General features: G+C 42.2%; 1 protein-coding gene across 1 annotated transcript; it reads left to right on the plus strand.

Annotated features, from left to right (window-relative positions):
• The first annotated feature begins 10,470 nt into the window (after positions 1-10,470).
• Positions 10,471-18,134, plus strand: LOC141282307 (uncharacterized). Its single transcript, XM_073815017.1, has 2 exons — positions 10,471-10,726; positions 11,168-18,134. The coding sequence occupies exon 2, from the start codon at positions 11,391-11,393 to the stop codon at positions 17,394-17,396; it is 6,006 nt and encodes a 2,001-aa protein (XP_073671118.1). The 5' UTR covers positions 10,471-10,726; positions 11,168-11,390; the 3' UTR covers positions 17,397-18,134.
• The last annotated feature ends 457 nt before the right edge of the window (positions 18,135-18,591 follow it).

Genomic DNA, 18,591 nt, shown 5'->3' on the forward strand with positions numbered 1-18,591 from the left:
TTCAGACTATGAAATTCTTGTTAAACACAAGGCGGATTGCGTATGGACAAGCAACCAGCACCCTTTGTCTAAATTATGACAACATTTTCCAGTCCCTTCAAACAATAGCAGAAGATAATCATCAAAACCTGATAACTCCCAATGAGGCCACATCTCTCTCTAGGCAGACGGAGAAGCTTGAAGTTGCCATTCTGTGCAGTGTGTGGAACACAGTGCTGCAGCGTGTTCAAAAAACAAGCACACAACTTCAAATGGTTGCCCTTGACCTGTCTAATGCTGTTGCTCTGGTGGGTTCATTGAGAGATTTTATTGCAGATCTTTGTGATCAGTTTGAGAGGTTTGAGTCAACAACCAAAAACATTTCGTCATGTGTATCTCAGACATACAAAAGTGACATACAAAGGGAGAGACAACGTAAAAAGCAACCAGATGAGTCATCTGTGGCAGATTCACTTGGGACAATGTCAGGAAGTCAAAAGTTTCAAGTTTGTGTGTTTAATGTCATAATTGACAGACTACAAATCATACAAAGATCTTGATCAAAGTTTTGGATTTCTGAGCAACATGCATACAATCACCTCTGAAGACCTCCATTCTAATGCTACATGTCTTCAGAAGAAATACCACATGGATTTGCAAGATGATTTCCCTGATGAAATTGCTAAATTCAAGGACTTTACCAAAAATGAGAAAAACAAAAGTCCCATAACATTGCTTCAGCTCCCAAGGAAGAAAAACTTGCAGTCTGTGTTCCCTAATATGGACATAGCTCTTCGTTTTTTCTTGACTTTGCCTGTGACTTATGCCAGTGAAGAGCGTTCTTTCTCCAAACTGTCTTTGGTCAAAAACCGTCTTCGTTCATCCATGTTACAAGAGAGACTAAACCATCTTACTTTGATGTCCCTGGAAAATGACATTCTCGGATTCCCTTGACATAAGTGACATTATTAAGGACTTCTCTTTCCGCAAAAGTAGGAAAAAAAGATTTTAAGGTAAACTATTTTCTTAATTGTTTATTGTAAAGGAATTGGCAACTGTTATTCTGAATGATTCTAGATAATATTTATGTAAAACAACTTCAGCGGTGTTTTAGATAAATGTGTTCTCTCTTTAGTTGGTGACCTAAAGTGGTGGTGGGGAGGCCCTGCAGTACCTCATAGCCCTGGGGCCCAGTGAGCTCTTAATGCGGCCCTGTTTGCGTAGAACTGACACGGTGTTAAAAATTTGGTGAGGTGCACGTCAGGCTATGAAGAAGGCTACCGACAACCTACGGCGTTGACCTTACGCACGACTATAAACTGGACTTTTTGTGATTTTATTGTTTGTGTTCCAGGTTTAAATGTCTGTCAGACAGTTTGGTTAAGATCTAGAAGATAGCCTCACGACTATCAAACTCTTTATCTCTTATGGTTCTTTTAATTCAATTGAAAAATATAAAAAAAATGGATAAGCCTATAAAAGCCTGAGGTCCGGCCCGCGTATCAGCTGTGACGTAATTGGCCCGAAACCCAACCGGAGGGGCAAAAAAAGGTCGGGCCCCATCGGGCTTGGGCTGAAATGCAGGGCTCTAAGCTAGCCTAGTTGAATGTCCCTTCCTCCCTCCTGCCTGCGCTCTCGAACCGGTAGGCGTGGCCTACCTGTAGAGCAGCGAAGCAATGCATTCTGGGATTTAGTGTTTTTAATCCACATGAGCCAAAAACACATTTTCTGGCTTTTTGCAGCCTAGAAGGCACCAATTTCTAAAAAAAACTTAATATTTCTGCTACATAGGTGACCCAATTTAATAATATAGTAATATTTAAATTGGGTGAAGCATTCCTTTAAGTCTTAGAGATACCAGGTCCCTAATCCTAGTTGCTACCCAGACAAGCATAAGGACATCTTCCTGACTTTAGGTGGCTAATTTACATTGTAGTTAATGTTTCTGTAACCATGTGGGCTAGAAACATTATTTCTACAGATTCTTGTGTCATTCCCTACAAAATGTATATCTCTAATTTCATTGTAGTTAATTAATTATTTCACAATTTAGAAATTTCTGGAAAAAACAACTCCTATACCAATTGTTGGATGTGCATAACATTTTGCATAAAGCATCTATGTAATAATAATAATTTTTTGATGTTGATTTGTTGATGTTTCGACCACAAATCTGACCATGAGCCAAAATTAATTTTAACCGCTTGTTTTGGCAATGCTTTAGCATGTTGAAATCAAAGTTGGTGTATGTCATTACATCCATGACCTTAGGGGAACAGCACCCCCTCCTGGTCCTGACAATCTTTTTTCATTACTAATATAATGAAAATGTTATATTAAATTTTTTTTTTTAATTTTACGATTAATTGTCACTTCCTTCTACTTTTCATTCTTATCCTCTTATATTTCTGTAATTTTTGCTCTTTGGACTATTAAAGCTGGCTGTTGTATTTGAAACCTGCTTCCTTGCTTTTGTGTTATACCCTCAGTCTTAGGTGTAACTTATCTCACTGACACTGAGAAACTGCATGTATAAACAAATTAATATCTAGCAAAAAATATGAATAGTACCTGTTAAACTGCCACTACAATCCACCTAAAGTCTGAATGTCACAGGGCTGTCGCTGGAAAGAGAATGGAAAAACAGCATATTCTTAAACTGGAAAGTCACAATTTATTATTATAGCTCACACCCACAACAGAGATTGGGTGTTGCTTTTCTTTTTTTCCAAGTCACATGGTTTAAAGGTAAACCAAATTGTGAAAAAAGAAAGGTTCACTCAAGTTATCTTTAACCCAGCCTAGGTAAAAAAAAAAGATTAATCCAGACTGATGGGTTGTAATTTAATCTATACTGGGTTGTTTTAAACCATTGTCATGTCAATGTAAAAAATTTCTGGGTTTGTGTAACCCAACAATTGGGTTTGTTTCATCTTTCCCCCAAATATGGGTTAAAAAAAATTATTTTCAAAGTAAACAATCCAAATGGTGAAAAGGCAAAACACATAACCACCCAGCAAAAAAATATATATATTTTACAAAAAAAAAAGTTTTTTTGTTGCAGTTATGTTATGTTAAAGGTCTAGCATTTTTTGCTTGCAAGTAAAACATTTTCAGCGTACAGAAGCATTCTCAGTGATAGTTAATGCATTTAAAAAACAAACAAAGTGACAGAGCCCCATCAGTCGAATCCATTTCACTAAAGGAATACCCTAATAAAGTAAACTCTATTCCACGTTTCAGCTACGACATTGACTTCCATGCTGAGTTCCACATTGACTTCCTCAAATCCATTCCACTTGGCTCATTTGACGAGTTCACACTTACAAATAAGTCGGATACATTAAATTTGTAAACGTATTTGGTGTGCTGTCCGGGGAGAGGGCTCTGAGCTCGGAAATGGGTCCGAACACAGAGTATCCCCCCCAAAAATACAAAATTAGCTTATTCGGACAGCAGCAGGGAGCTGTACCCCCCCAAAATTTGAAATGATAAGGCTGAGGTTTGCTGTTTTTTTTCGAGTAGACAGCTGACTGCTGGATCGGGGGGTTTTACTCTAAATGGTGGAAGTTCGACTCTACATCCAGTGGAAGTTCAATACTCACTGATCGGATATGTAAATCATTACTGACGATAAGGTGAACAATTAATATTGGGTGGGCTTTTGTGGCATCCGACGAGACTTCAATATTCACTGCGACCGGACGGGGAGGCACTCGCTGGTGATGGGGTGGATGATTTATATTAGGAGGGCTTTTGCGGTGTCAGATGGGACTTAAATACTGACTGCGATTGGATGGGTAAGCCCCTCTGGCGAAGACAGGGACAATATATATTAGGAGGGCTTTATCAGCGTCCGACGGGAGTTCAATACTCACTGCGATCGGACGAGTAAGCCCCCTTAGGTGATGGGGTAGATGATTTACAATAGGAGGGCTTTTTTGGCGTCTGATGGGAGTTCAATACTCACTGCGATCAGACGGGTATGTACCCTGTAGCGATGAGGTAGATATTTGTTTATTTTAGATTGGGAGGGCTTTTGCGGCATCCGAGCATAGGTAACATCACTGCCATGGCAGTGGAGAAAATTTTTCTGAGAACCACAGTTCCCAAGGGAGCAGAGGAAGCACCACCACCATGGCAGTGGAGGAACAGAGCCTCCATGGGAGCATAGGTAACATTACAGCTGCAGTAGTGGAGAAAATTTTCCTGGCAAAGAGAGCTCCTGTGGAAGCATAGGAAACATCACCATTGTGGCGGTGGAAAAACAGACCTTCTGCAGGACCAGGTAAAACATCATTGTTGCAGCAATAAGAAAATTATTTAGAGAAACTGTGCTCCTGCAGGAGCATGGGGGTACGTAACCAAACTGCTGACGATCAATAGTTTTACATGTTGGATATGCTGTATCGCCAGTCCAAAGTTAAACTTGCCCGCTTGGTAAAGATGGCTCTGAAAATTATAGGAAAGGTGGATATTGACCATTGGAGTGCTTGTGTGAGCAATGTTGTAAGGAAGCTGCCGAGATAATATCTTGTCCTTCACATGACGAGGTACAGAATATTGAGACAATATAGCTGTCTGTGTGTAAATGTAGTCGCTTTAAGAAATCTGTTGGTTAATAAAAATAATAATAAAAATAATCATAATAAATTATAAATGTTTTGTGCATTTGTATGGCTTGAATTGTATGGTATACAGTATTACATTTTATGGTCAGTGTATGTGGAATAGGGGTGTGCAGCAAAGTCGGTATTTGTATCTGTATCTGTAACAATCTCAAAATTATTTGTATCTGTACACAGCAAAATTACCTGTGTCGAACCCACACAGCCAGCGCACACACGGGCACCACCAGGTATGGTGGCACTCATATGAACATCAGCAGCATACATCCGACACCGGCGACTGCACTGCGTATTTTGAAAGTAAAATGCAGGATTGCTTGATGGTAAAAGGGTTATTAAGAGATAAAGTTCAGGACTTATTCGATGTTAAAAATTATAAAGACTCGAAAACGATCTTGAATGACAGATCCAAGGTGCATCCCCAATATATACATATATACGCAAGATTGATAATTGTATATTGGTTTTTAAAGCTGTCAGCTCCGAATCTGCGGTAAAGCACAGATGGATGAAGTTGTGGCTGCAGGATTAACATCAAGCTGCTGTTACAAAGAATAAAAATGCTTAAAAAAAACTGAACTAGAAGTTTACATGGAAGACTTACAAAACGTGTGGCTGGAATGCAGCTTGGGAGTGAGACGATTAACAAATCATCTAAAAGGTGAACAATGTATACCTGCCAGAGGTGTAAAGAGTAGCTGAAAGCCATACTTGAGTAAAAGTACAGATACCTTACTGTAAAAATTACTCCGTTACAAGTCACCAATTTAAATACGACTTGAGTAAAAGTATTAAAGTAACCCAATTTAAAAGTACTCAAGTATTTTTACTTGTACTGAATGTTGGCTCAAAGATGCACTAGTCCTCAACACAAAGAGACATTGTAGGTCAATGAAAACTAAGAAAGTTTATTTATGAGGTTTTATTTCCTAATATAGAAAAGAAATCAAACACCTCAAAATGTTGACCTGGCAGAACAAACACAGATTAAACATAGTCATAGTCTTTTTTTTTTTTTTTACATAGTCATAGTCTTTTGACTAAAATTTAATTTAGTTTTAGTCATATTTTTGTCATCTGAATTGATTTAGTTTTAGTCTAATTTTATTCAACTAAATCCCATGAGATTTTAGTCTAGAAATCTACATTAAATTTAATTTAAACCCATTTAATTTGAGTCTAGTGTCATTGTGTACTTGAATGTGCCATGCTGAAAAATATACAGCCTAACTTTGTGATATAAATATATGGTAACACTTTACAATAAGGTTCATTAGTTAACATTAGTTAGCTATTAGTTAACATTAACTAAAAATGAACTGCACTTAGCATTTATTAATCTTTGTTAATGTTAATTTCAACAATTACTAATACTTCATTAAAATCTTGTTAACATTAGTTAATGCACTCTGAACTAACATGAACAAACAATTAAAGCTTACATTTTTATTAACTAACATTAACAAAGATGAATAAATAATGTAACAAATGTTTTGCTCATGGTTTGTTCAAGTTATTTAATTCATTAACTACTGCTAACTAATGAACCTTATTGTAAAGTGTAACCAAATATTCTTATAGGCCTAAAGATATAAAAAGATATAATTTTAATATTTAAAAAAAAATTCCAGTAAACTAAAATTACACTAACAGAAATATGATAATGCATATTAAAAATGTGAAGTTGTTCATTTGAAAGATTAATTGAAAAAACATGTAGTACGTAACACCACTATCGCACATTAACTCTTTCACCGCCAGCGTTTAAAAAAAAAGTTGCCAGCCAGCGCCAGCGTTTTTCATGATTTTCACCAAAGTTTAATGCCTTCCAGAAAATGTTCTTCTTTAAATATATAAACATACAATATACCAAATGAAAGAACAGACCCTCTGCTTTCAAAAAAAAAATTTCATTCTACCTTCAGTGGTTCTTTTGCAATCAGGTTTTGAATATGGGTAGGTTTCTGCAAAAACACCACATTTTGAGGAAAAAGGAGAGATAATTCAATTTTTGTGACGGACTTTTCATAGAGATCCCATTCAGAGCGATCTTTAAAACAGACACGGACATGCAGCTGCTTGCCATAGGGCAATACTTCCGGGTTTAAAAAGTTGCGGAAGGGCGCCACCTGGTGGATAATAGCGGTATTGTGGAAAGACGGAAGATCTCGTCATTGGCGGGGAAGCGTTTTCTCTTAATTGACGAGATATCTCGTCAATGGCGGGGAAAGAGTTAATTGCACTACATTTCTTCAGTCATGCATCCCTCTTTACAGTAAATACATTACAGCATACCTGATTAAATGAGGACAGTGAAATTGTACACTTGTTATCAATCTTATAATGTACTTAAGTTACTCGAGCAATCAGTCAAGCTGGTTTATTTTGGCTTATATAGTAAGTTATGGCGAGTTATGTAACTTACCAGCTCAGGTTAGCTGATAAAGTAGCATCAGAGTATATAAAGCATTTGTGCTTGCCTTTGAGTTGCGGGATGACCCAATCGCGCTTCACTTTTGTTTTGATTGTATCATCACATGTTTAACAAGGGTCCCTTGACAGAAGCAAATGTGATATGCATCCATATGTTTGCTGTTTATCTCGTCTCTCAGATAAGACGCTAACTTTTCTCTACAGTTTATGACATACGCAGCACGCAGATGTCCTGCTACGGTGGCTCAACGCAAGCCATTCAGTGTTTGACATCAAAATACCGTGAGACCAGACTTCTCCATATGCATTTGATTCGCTCTCGCAGTACTTTGATTTCATACGATTGCCCTGCGTAGCGCCAATGAAGTCCCTCAGTTGTGTGTGTGCGTCTAACCTCGCGACCACAGATTCTTTCCATCATCACTCTCTGACACTTTCGTCTCATTTTTATTTGACGAACAAACAATGTAGCGAGTAACGTTTAGTGTCATTTCAAATGTAGTGGAGTAAAGATTACAAATACCCAATCAAAAATGTAATTGAGTAGAGAGTAAAAGTTGCTTATATTTTTGATACTCAGTACAAGTACAAAGTAGCCCAAAAAATACTTAAGTACAGTAACGAAGTACATTAACTCGAGTACTTTACACCTCTGATAACTGCATTTAAAAAAAAAAGGGACAATGTACACATTAACATTTGTAATAAATGTAAGTGAACCCGAATTAGCCACAGGCTAGTTTTCATCGGCAGTCCCCTTGCCAGATGTTATAAGGCATCCTAAAATAAAAACTGTTATAATACAATAGAATTATTAATACAATAAGCAAATGTTACCAGTCGGAACAGACTACTAATGTCCCTCCGTAAGTTCCACCTCGAGGAGGTCCCCAAAAGAACCCCAATGACCAAGCACACGAGACAGGTAAATGAAATTTAAAACAAACTTTATTTAAATTATTTAAAACTATGATTGGGAAGGGGAATTTAAAATCTTCCTTCTTCTGTCCTCCAATATGTTCTTGCAGAGGGGAAGAGAGGGCCAAGTGCTGGGGACAAGGCACTACTGAGGGGCGAGAGGAGACAGGGGGACAAGCTCCTTCTCCTTGTTTTCTTGAACCCGTGGCGCTCTCCTCTTCTCCTGGAGGCAGAGTAAAACAACAATTAGTGGATGTGAAGGCACGAGGCGACCACCTGCTCTGCCGGGAAATAGGCTCTGCGGTCTTCCAAGCCGTTCGATGTCCCGCTCCAGCGAATGACCGTAGAATACTCAGGTAAGTATAAGGGGGAATTCCTTCGTGTCAGTAACTTCCTCTTCTGCCCTTTTTACACAGGGTGCCTAGATAACTTCCCTCCGTCCGTGGCCTGTTGAATTCCAAGCTCTGCCCGGATGCCTGCTGTAGTCACACACAAGAGACAGGTTAGAGAAATCTCACTGTATGATCGTGCCTCCCTCCGGCACTGGAGGTTTGCAATGGCAAGTTACTGGAATAAGAACAACTCCACTCTCTATTTCAGGTTGCTTCGGGGATGCTGCGGAGTCGTACTCCACTAGGCTGGCAGACGTACAAGGTAAGTATGGACTTCACTAGGTGCTCTGGACTGGATCTACAAAGTCTCTCAGGTAAGTTTGGCCTTTGACTCCGCCCTGGTAATGTTCTACGGCCTTCCGAACGGCCTAAGCGGTATCCCCGTGGCTCTACGGGTAAGTATGACTTAAGGTCAACTCTAGTGTGGCTCTGCGGTTCACTGGGTGTGCTGCTCTGAGTCAACAAGACGGCTTGGGTACGTATAGCTCTTAGCTCTGGCTCTAGTGTGGTTCCGCGGTTCACGGAGCGTGCTGCTCTGAGTCAACAAGACGGTTTGGGTACGTACAGCTTTTAGCTCTGTCTCGTTCCCACTCAAAGGCAGTACAGGTAAGTATGGCTTTTAGCTGAACCCCCTCTCGATCACACTCGAAGCATTTCAGGTGGGTATTACAACATGGGTGAAAGAGTTTGTACGTCACCTAACCTCGGTCCATGGTGAGAGAGTACAATTGTTACCCACTTCCACACGTTTTTTTGCTGGCCGGATCATGGCGTGTGCCATCCTGAGAGGCAGAGGGAATGTAGATGGGACTGTAAGATGACGTCCGTAACCGACCCGTCAGCTCCTTCTCCTCTCCAGGTCCAGAGCGACACCTAGATTGATGGGACAGATGGCTAGGCCTTCTCTCCACACTGTTAATTTTACGTTTTCACAATTTCTCTACTTCCTTTAATTCCGCTATGATCTCTTCCTCAGCACGTCGATACTGTACTCACACAAGCTCCTTCGTTACTTGGACACGCAGGCGGGGGGGATAGAAAGGTGAGTCCACTATGGTAATCACACCACAGCAGCTCCACGACACACCTCACAGTGACTGGCTTGACCTAGGAGCGGTATGGGCGACAGGAGACACGGCACAGCACTGCAAATACTTCAGGTGCACACACGTCAATAATTCACACTCACCCACAGCAATCCACACTCTTTAGTTACAGAAAAGGCCCATACCTCCACACTAGGTCAAGTACTCCACTGGGGGGGGAAGACGTTGCAGTCGCTACCACAGGCAATTGTGTAGCTGACACGAGTCCCCGCACAGCAGTCCGGATGCTCTGTAACCTGCTGGCTCGCCCACCGGCTTCGTTCTCCACGGTGGGGCCACTACACGACAACACACTCCTCACAGCAATTTACGGTCCGTTCTTCAAATGCCTTAGTAAATGTAAATAACTATTTGTACTCACGGTCTGGTAACATGTATCTCTCTTCCTCTGTATGCGTTCGTCCTCTTCCCGCGGTTCTCCAAGGTCACTTGACTCTAGGAAATCTCCGCTTCACGGTGGCCTTCAATGTACATGCACACACACACACACACAGGTAAGAATGTACATCTTTAATATAGTTCGTCTTCCTCCAAACCTGTTTCAGTGACTCGTCTCTCTGCTCTCTTTACTCCAACAGATCCTCGCTTCAGTTCCTTATCCTTCACTTCGCCACATAAACACACCGCTCTGCCACGACACCCGCTCCAAACATCCACAGGAAACAATGGAACAAACATGAACCACGTCTTGTGTTTCACATGCTCTATTTATACTTCCTGCTTCCTGTGAATCGTCCAGTCAGCATTCGCCACCTCAGCGTACACACCTGTCGCTTGTTCTCGCTGATTCCGTTGCCCGGGGTTACCCGGAAGTGCCGGTGTTTGCATAAATCGGTCCGGGCAGAACTTTCCTCCGCAACCTTGGTTCCGCCCCTATAGTCACTCGTGACACAAAGAATAAAAAGGTTATACTATGTTTAAAATCACAACAAATAAAGTGAACAAGTGATATGTACATACATACATACATGCATATACATATACATATACATAGCCTACATATATACACACATATTGTTTTGGCGATCTGCCGGGAGGTGTGCCTGTGTGCGGGTGCATGTTGATGTGACAGGTGCTCGTAATAGCGAGCAGCAGCTCCACAGCGCGCTTCAGCAGGTGAGAGAGATTATTAATTAGCAGCACACGGAAAAACCCAGACAATAAAAGCAGCGCGAGTTGTTCAGTTGTCAACGTAGCTGAAAACAAGCAGCTGAATTAACACGAAATCTCGAAAGCTCATGGGAAAAGGAAAAGATCAAAAGGGCTACCGGTAAGCTCATGCATCTTAACTGGACTTTGGAGCCTGCTTGAATTATTTATTAAACTTTAATTGAAGATGTTTGTTTGGAGTACATTTTATAATGGATTTTGTGGATTTTGCTTAAATGAGGAAAATCTTAGTGGACGTTTCTAACTCTTCACATGAAAACATTGAAGTCTTAAAACACTGAACTGCTAGAAAATATCTAATTATAAAAATCAGAAAATAACTTAATATAAGCATTTTTGACATGTAAATTTGTGATGTGTTATTTAATTCATTATGAACAATATATGTTTATGAAATGCCTTATTTAATACCTGTATTTACCTTGATAAATGTTGATAAATGGTCAGTCTGTTTAAAATATACTTACCCTTTGTCTAAATTAAATGTATTTTGTTGGAGATTGTATTTAATTTAAATTGTTTATTATTTGTATGTTCAAAGGTTTTTCACCTTACATGTTTACTGGTCAAATAAATTTGAAGAACGAGTGAAATCCTGAGTCTGGTCAAATCCTTCCCTTTTCAAGTGTGGGAAGCCATGATGTTTAAATAGACTTGACAGTGAAAAACCGCCTGTGACAGTGACCAGTGAAAACTCCACTTGCGGCCACAACCAAGAGGGTCTGGAAGATAAAGCCTGCTGTCCATTAACTGGAGAGAACAAAATGGCAATGTCACTCGATGATTTGAAAGTAGAGAGGACCACAGCTAAGAGACTTTTCTCCCGTCTTGCCAATAGCATTACGAGGACCCACACAGAGATGTCTATGGAGGAGTTGAAAGAGAACTTCAAGAAGCTTACACTAGAGAGCTCCAGAGTAATGGAGGCAAATGAAGAAATAGAGGCCGTTTATATGGCAGAGTCTAAGGCAGAGGAGCTGGACGACTTACTGAGAGCCGACATTGAAAAGACGGAGGAATCTTGTAAGCAGAAGACTAAAGAAGTTAAACTCTTAATTCGAGACACACTCTGGAACGGATATGGAGCAAAAGAACTGTCCCTAGCTATACATGTTGCAGAGAGTGAGTGCAAGAATGTCTCCGCCATCCAGCTAGATGGAACTCTGGAGGCATATGAGTTTATGCTGACTCACTTAGAGAAGTTGGTGCTCAAGGCAAAAGAAGCGCACCTTAACTGGAACCGTTGGGCTCCGCCTGCTGAGCAAAGAGACTATGATGGCCGCCTAAGAGAGCTTGAGGTGTACCTTCCCCAGCTGGTGTCGCGGAAAGCTGCCTTCATCAAAGCAGCAAGAATGAAAACGGACACTGAAGAAGAACATCCAGGCCGTCGGTTAGCTCCGGTGGCAGCGATAAAGCTAAAGGCCACAGCCTTACCAAAGTTTGCCGGTAACCAGCGAGGCTACTACAGATGGAGGCAAGAATGGGAGGCTCTGCAGAAACAAGGTGAACCAACTGGTTCTAAAGAAGTGAAAAAGTTCCAACTGCTCGATAGCCTTGATGAGAAGATGGCCAGAGATATGTGCTTATCAACATACGATTCATCAGATGAGATCTTCAGAATCCTGGAGAATCGGTTTGGGAACCAAGCCACCATTGCTCTTGAGATCGTCGAGGAGTTACAAGCAACTCCACCAGTCAGAAGCAGCCAGCCAAGGAAAGTTATTGAGCTCATCCAAACTGTGGGAAAGGCTCTTTATGATTTAAATGAACTGGATAGTGCAGACGCCATAAAAAACCCAATAGTGACTAAATCGATCGAGGGCAAGCTCCCAGAAACTCTGAAGAAAGACTGGCTCACTTATGCTGCTGATGAGAATAATGATGTAAACCGTCATAATCGCTTTGACAAGCTTATAATGTACCTGAAATCACAAGAATCTATATATGAACAATTAGATCAGCTAAAAGAGGTCGTCGAACCTGCCAAGGAAAAGACCAAGTTTCTAAAGTATGCCAGAACAAAGACAACCGAGTCCAGCAGTGGAACAATAGGCTGCATTATTTGTGGTGACCCAAAGCACAGAAAGAAACTATATTTCTGCAGAAAATTTAGGGTTAACCTAAAGCCATTGGAGAAGAGGGAAGCAGCACAACAAATAGGTGCTTGCAAGAGATGCCTCGAAGTCCACAACGGCGACTGCTGCAGGAAAATTACTTACCTGTGTAGAAATCCAGAGTGCAAAGATCAGCACCACTATCTTCTCTGTCCATTTGCCAGATCCCAGCCTCAAAGGACACCCAAATCCAGTCCAGTGAGAACTGGGGACAAAAGATACACCGAAACTCAAGAAAAGTTTCTCTCCAAGCTCACACCGGAGCTGGCGCAGCAGTGTCAGGACGCCTTTTGCAATGTAGCATCCAGGGCATACAACTCCATTTCAGCTGAGAAAGGCCTTCTGGAGGACAACGGCTTAAATGAGTATCCAGTAATCTTAATGCTCCTTGATGTCACTGCAAACGATGGACAAAGAATCGGGACCCTCATTGATCTGGCATCAGACACAAACTACATAACACACAGAGCTGCGAGCAAGTTGAACCTCAGAAGTGAAGATGTAACATTGGTGGTGCACGGCATTGGAGGGATGAAAGTGTCTGTCGCAACCAAGCGCTACCTCCTCAGGATACGCGTCAGCACTCCAAGAGGGACTCTGAAGTCACATCAACTGATCTGCTATGGACTTGATAAAATTGCAGAAGTTCACAGACATGTTCCAGCCGTCAAGCTACAACAGATCTTCCCGGATGTTTCCCTCAAAGCCCTTGCAAGACCCAGGGAAATACAACTCCTGATTAGCCACAGAGAAGGGCAGTTGGTACCCCAGAAAGTTCGTTCTGTTGGTGACCTGGTGCTCTGGGATGGCCCCCTTGGCAAGACCATCGGAGGCACGCACCCGGACCTCTTCGAAGAAGTCACCTTGATGGCACATACGTCAAAGACACACTTTGCAAGATCCATGAGAACTGCAGCAGTCAAATATACTGAACTCACCCATAAGGACCCCACTCGCCTGTCTTATGATTGTCCCAGCACTCAGTCCAATGCGGCCACTAGCAGCAGAGACTTTCTGAAGTGGTGGAAATGGGAAAGCATTGGAGCCGCTTGTGAGCCGAGATGTGGGGGATGTCGTTGTGGGAATTGCCAACCTGGTGGGAAAGAAATGACGCTGGTTGAAGAAAGAGAGCTGGAGATTGTAAGAAATGGCTTGACATATGTGAACGGAGATCAACACAGTGCTGAACCCCACTGGCATGCCAAGTATCCATGGAGAGAGGATCCAGCATCTCTACCCAACAACAGGAGAGCGGTTGAAGCCACATTCTACAGAACGGAGAAGCAGTTGGCGAAGGAACCAGAGTGGAAAAAGGCCTATGCTTCACAAGTCCATGAAATGGTTAAGCGCAGAGCTGCAGTAAAGCTATCCAAAGAAGTTCTGCAGAGCTGGACCGGGCCTGTGTGGTATATAAGTCACCTGATTGCACCGAATCCACATTCAGTCTCCACCCCAGTAAGGCTAGTATGGAACAGCAGCCAGAAGTACAAAGGCCTGAGCTTGAATGACATACTGTTCAAAGGTCCTGATGTCTTGAATCGGATCAGAGCTGTCCTGCTGAGGTTCCGAGCTGGTGTCTTTGCTGCCCTTGGTGACATTCGCAAGATGTACAACTCTGTCTGGCTGGAAGAAAAAGAGGTTCACCTGCACAGGTTCCTGTGGCGCGATACTGAAGATTCAGAGATGGAGGATTTTGCCATAACAAGAGTCAACATCGGAGATAAACCTGCTGGTTGCATAGCCCAAGTCGCCATGCGAGAGACCGCTCACTTAGCCCCATTCAGCCACTTTAAAGAGGAGAAACGTGTGCTGGAGGAAGACTCTTATGTGGATGACATTCTAACCTCTCACAACAACCTTGACCACCTGAAACTCCTCACATCTAACATCGAGCAAATTCTCAAAGCAGGAGGATTCCTTATGAAGCCCTGGGTCTACTCAAATCAAAGTGGGAGGAAAGAGCTGAGAAATGAAGAGATGGAGTCGAAGACCATGATTTTACCGAATCAGCTCACTGAGGAAGATAACAAAGCCCTCGGCCTCGGTTACAGTACTGAGGATGATAAACTACACGTCATGGTTGCAGTGAACTTTTCCAAGAAAAAGAAAAAAATGCGCCTTGGCCAGGACTTACTGAGGGAAGAAGTAAGAAGACAAACTCCAGATCCACTCACCAGAAGAGAACTATTAAGCCAAGTCTCTGGTCTTTATGATCCACTCGGCCTGGTGGCCCCAGCAAAACAGAAGGGAGCCATTCTGATCCGAAGAGCTTTTCAAGAAGCAAAGGTGATGTACTGCATAGAAGACACCTGGGATGCTGCCTTGTCCAAAGAACTCAGAGAAGACGCCATAGAGCTCCTCGAAGAGTATGCCGACCTGAGATTACTCAGATTCACCAGATCCCTCACGCCACCAGATCCAGGTGGAAGACCATGTGCCATCACCTTCTCTGATGGCAGTGAGCATGCGTATGGTGCCGTGCTGTACCTTCGTTGGAGCTGCAGTCATGCTGTTGTTATGAGGTTAGTTGAGTCTAAGGCCAAGCTGACCCCTTTAGACCAGAAGGGTGACCCTGTGAAGGCGGAGTTGTGCGGAGCAGTCTTTGCGGCACGGCTGAAAAACTATTTCCAAAAACACTGCCGAATTGATGTCAAGAGATGGTATCATCTCATAGACAGTCAGACCATTTTGGGAGCAATACAGCGGGAAAGTTATGGCTACCAGACCTTCTTCGCGAACAGAGTTGGCGAGATCCAGACCAGCACCGACATCCAAGATTGGTGGTGGATTCCAGGGTCAGTGAACATTGCGGATATCATCACCAGAGGGGCCAGTCCTGATGACCTAACTGAGGAATCTGAGTGGCAGTCAGGTCCACAGTTTCTTCAGCTTCCTGAGAGTGAGTGGCCGAAAAAATCAGCTAAAGATGTTGCTGCACAAGCAAGAGACAATATCATAAAAATTCAGAAGAAAACATTTGTTGCTGTACTCACACGAAGTCAACAGAAATCACAAACTCCAATCACAGTCCAGGAGACCGAGTCCAAGTCCAAAGAACCACTGGCAGTAGCAGCAGTCCAAAAGCTGTTGGATGAAAGGCGCTTCAGCAGTCTAAGACGATTGGTTGGGACGATAGCATGGACTTGTAGAGTAGCTAGGAGGTTTCTGTGTTCTAAAATTAGAGATAAAGAAAAGTGGGAGGCAATACAATCATCTAGCACCATCACTGTAAAGGAAAGACAAGAAGTATTCCAGAACCTATGCTTGGCAGCACAAAAGGGCGTACACTTTCCGAACACGACAACAGACAGACTGGTTGTTTATAAAGATCAAACAAGTGGACTACTGATGTGTGGTGGTAGGATCCAGATTTTCAAGGAGGACCAGAGAGTTGTTCCACTGTTACCTTTCCAGGCCTGGATCTCCACCCTCCTAGCCCGAGAAGCACACAATGAGGGACATGATGGAGTGGCAGGAACTTTGCTGCGGATGCGACAGAAAGCCTGGGTCATCAGGGGAAGAATTATTGCCCAAAAAGTTGTTGACAAGTGTGTAGTTTGCAGGAAGGCAAAAGCAAGAACCTGTCAGCAAATAATGGGGAACTTACCTAAAGAGAGGTCAAGCCCGGCTGCACCGTTTCAATTTACATCTATTGACTTATTCGGACCATACCAGGTGAAGGATGATGTCAAGAGGAGAGTGAGCATGAAAGTATGGGGTGTGCTCTTCTGCTGTATGTCAAGCCGAGCCATCCATGTCGAACTGGCAAAAACGCTATCAACAGAGAGCTTTTTACTTGCTTACCAGAGGTTCACTTCTGTCCGAGGCCATCCTCAGAAGATCTGGTCCGATCCAGGTACGAACTTTATCGGAGCAAAACCTGTCCTTGAAGAGATGTATACTTACCTGAGACAACAGTGTAAAGGGTCACTTGAAGAATATGCTGCCAAGAATGAGACCTATTGGATGTGGAAAATCCTTCCAGCTGATGCACCTCATCGCAATGGCGCTGCCGAAGCTGCTGTCAAGATCACAAAAAGAGCTCTCCAAAGCCTTGGCAGAGGAGAAGGTCTTACCTTCAGCGAATTCCTGACAGTGCTCAAGCTAGCTGCCAATCTTGCCAACGAAAGGCCTATCGACGCCAGAGTGCAGTGCCGTGAAGACCGCATCCAATATGTCACTCCGAACACCTTATTGCTTGGTCGAGCCACACAGAGTGGAGATTTCAAGTCATTCGACTACACCACTTACCCCTTTAAAAGGCTGCAGGAGATGCAGACTCAAGTTAACAACTTTTGGAAGTCCTGGAGCCAGCTAGCAGGTCCAAACCTGTTCATCCGCAGTAAGTGGCATACTGCTGAAAGAAATGTTGCCATTGGAGATATAGTTTGGCTCTGTGACCAGAATGCATTAAGGGGGCAGTTCAAAATAGCTAGAGTTGTCAGTGTGAATGCAGATTCCAAGGGCATCGTTCGGGATGTCCACGTGAAAGTCTCTCCGAGTGGGTGTGTTCAGGTGAAAACTCTAAAACCTATTGCCAAAGAGTCCAGGTCTAGGGAGAAGGATCTCCAGGGTACTATACTGCATCGGGACGTGAGGCGTCTCGTCGTTCTCGTCCCAGTGGAGGATCAATTCAGCGGGGATCAGCTCGCCTGAGAAGTGCGATCTTTCCAGGTCAAACCACCTAAAGATCGAGTGGGAGGTGTTTTGGCGATCTGCCGGGAGGTGTGCCTGTGTGCGGGTGCATGTTGATGTGACAGGTGCTCGTAATAGCGAGCAGCAGCTCCACAGCGCGCTTCAGCAGGTGAGAGAGATTATTAATTAGCAGCACACGGAAAAACCCAGACAATAAAAGCAGCGCGAGTTGTTCAGTTGTCAACGTAGCTGAAAACAAGCAGCTGAATTAACACGAAATCTCGAAAGCTCATGGGAAAAGGAAAAGATCAAAAGGGCTACCGGTAAGCTCATGCATCTTAACTGGACTTTGGAGCCTGCTTGAATTATTTATTAAACTTTAATTGAAGATGTTTGTTTGGAGTACATTTTATAATGGATTTTGTGGATTTTGCTTAAATGAGGAAAATCTTAGTGGACGTTTCTAACTCTTCACATGAAAACATTGAAGTCTTAAAACACTGAACTGCTAGAAAATATCTAATTATAAAAATCAGAAAATAACTTAATATAAGCATTTTTGACATGTAAATTTGTGATGTGTTATTTAATTCATTATGAACAATATATGTTTATGAAATGCCTTATTTAATACCTGTATTTACCTTGATAAATGTTGATAAATGGTCAGTCTGTTTAAAATATACTTACCCTTTGTCTAAATTAAATGTATTTTGTTGGAGATTGTATTTAATTTAAATTGTTTATTATTTGTATGTTCAAAGGTTTTTCACCTTACATGTTTACTGGTCAAATAAATTTGAAGAACGAGTGAAATCCTGAGTCTGGTCAAATCCTTCCCTTTTCAAGTGTGGGAAGCCATGATGTTTAAATAGACTTGACACATATACATGCATAAATACACACAAAAACATCTATACATACTTGTACATACACATATACATACATATTTAGCAAATGCTATTAGATAATGCACTTAGTGTTAATAGATTTGACCAGCATCAGTGTTGACAATGTTGATGTTCAATAAACCATTTTTTAACATTAATCTTAAAAGAGTAATAGGATGGCGACTCTCTAATTGATGGTGGAACTGAGTTCCATTGATATGCTGCTGTGAATGAGAATGCAGCCTGACTAAATGCAGTTTTTTTAATGGAATTGTACAGTCCCTCCTCACTGCACCTCTTGTAACTCCATTTGTATAAGATTAATA

Source organism: Paramisgurnus dabryanus, chromosome 6 (assembly GCF_030506205.2).
Source record: "Paramisgurnus dabryanus chromosome 6, PD_genome_1.1, whole genome shotgun sequence".
Classification (NCBI taxonomy): Eukaryota; Metazoa; Chordata; class Actinopteri; order Cypriniformes; family Cobitidae; genus Paramisgurnus; species Paramisgurnus dabryanus.

Bases quoted from the DNA above. Each gene is read 5' to 3' on its own strand.
- LOC141282307 (XM_073815017.1), top strand. From the start codon at position 11,391: ATGGCAATGTCACTCGATGATTTGAAAGTAGAGAGGACCACAGCTAAG.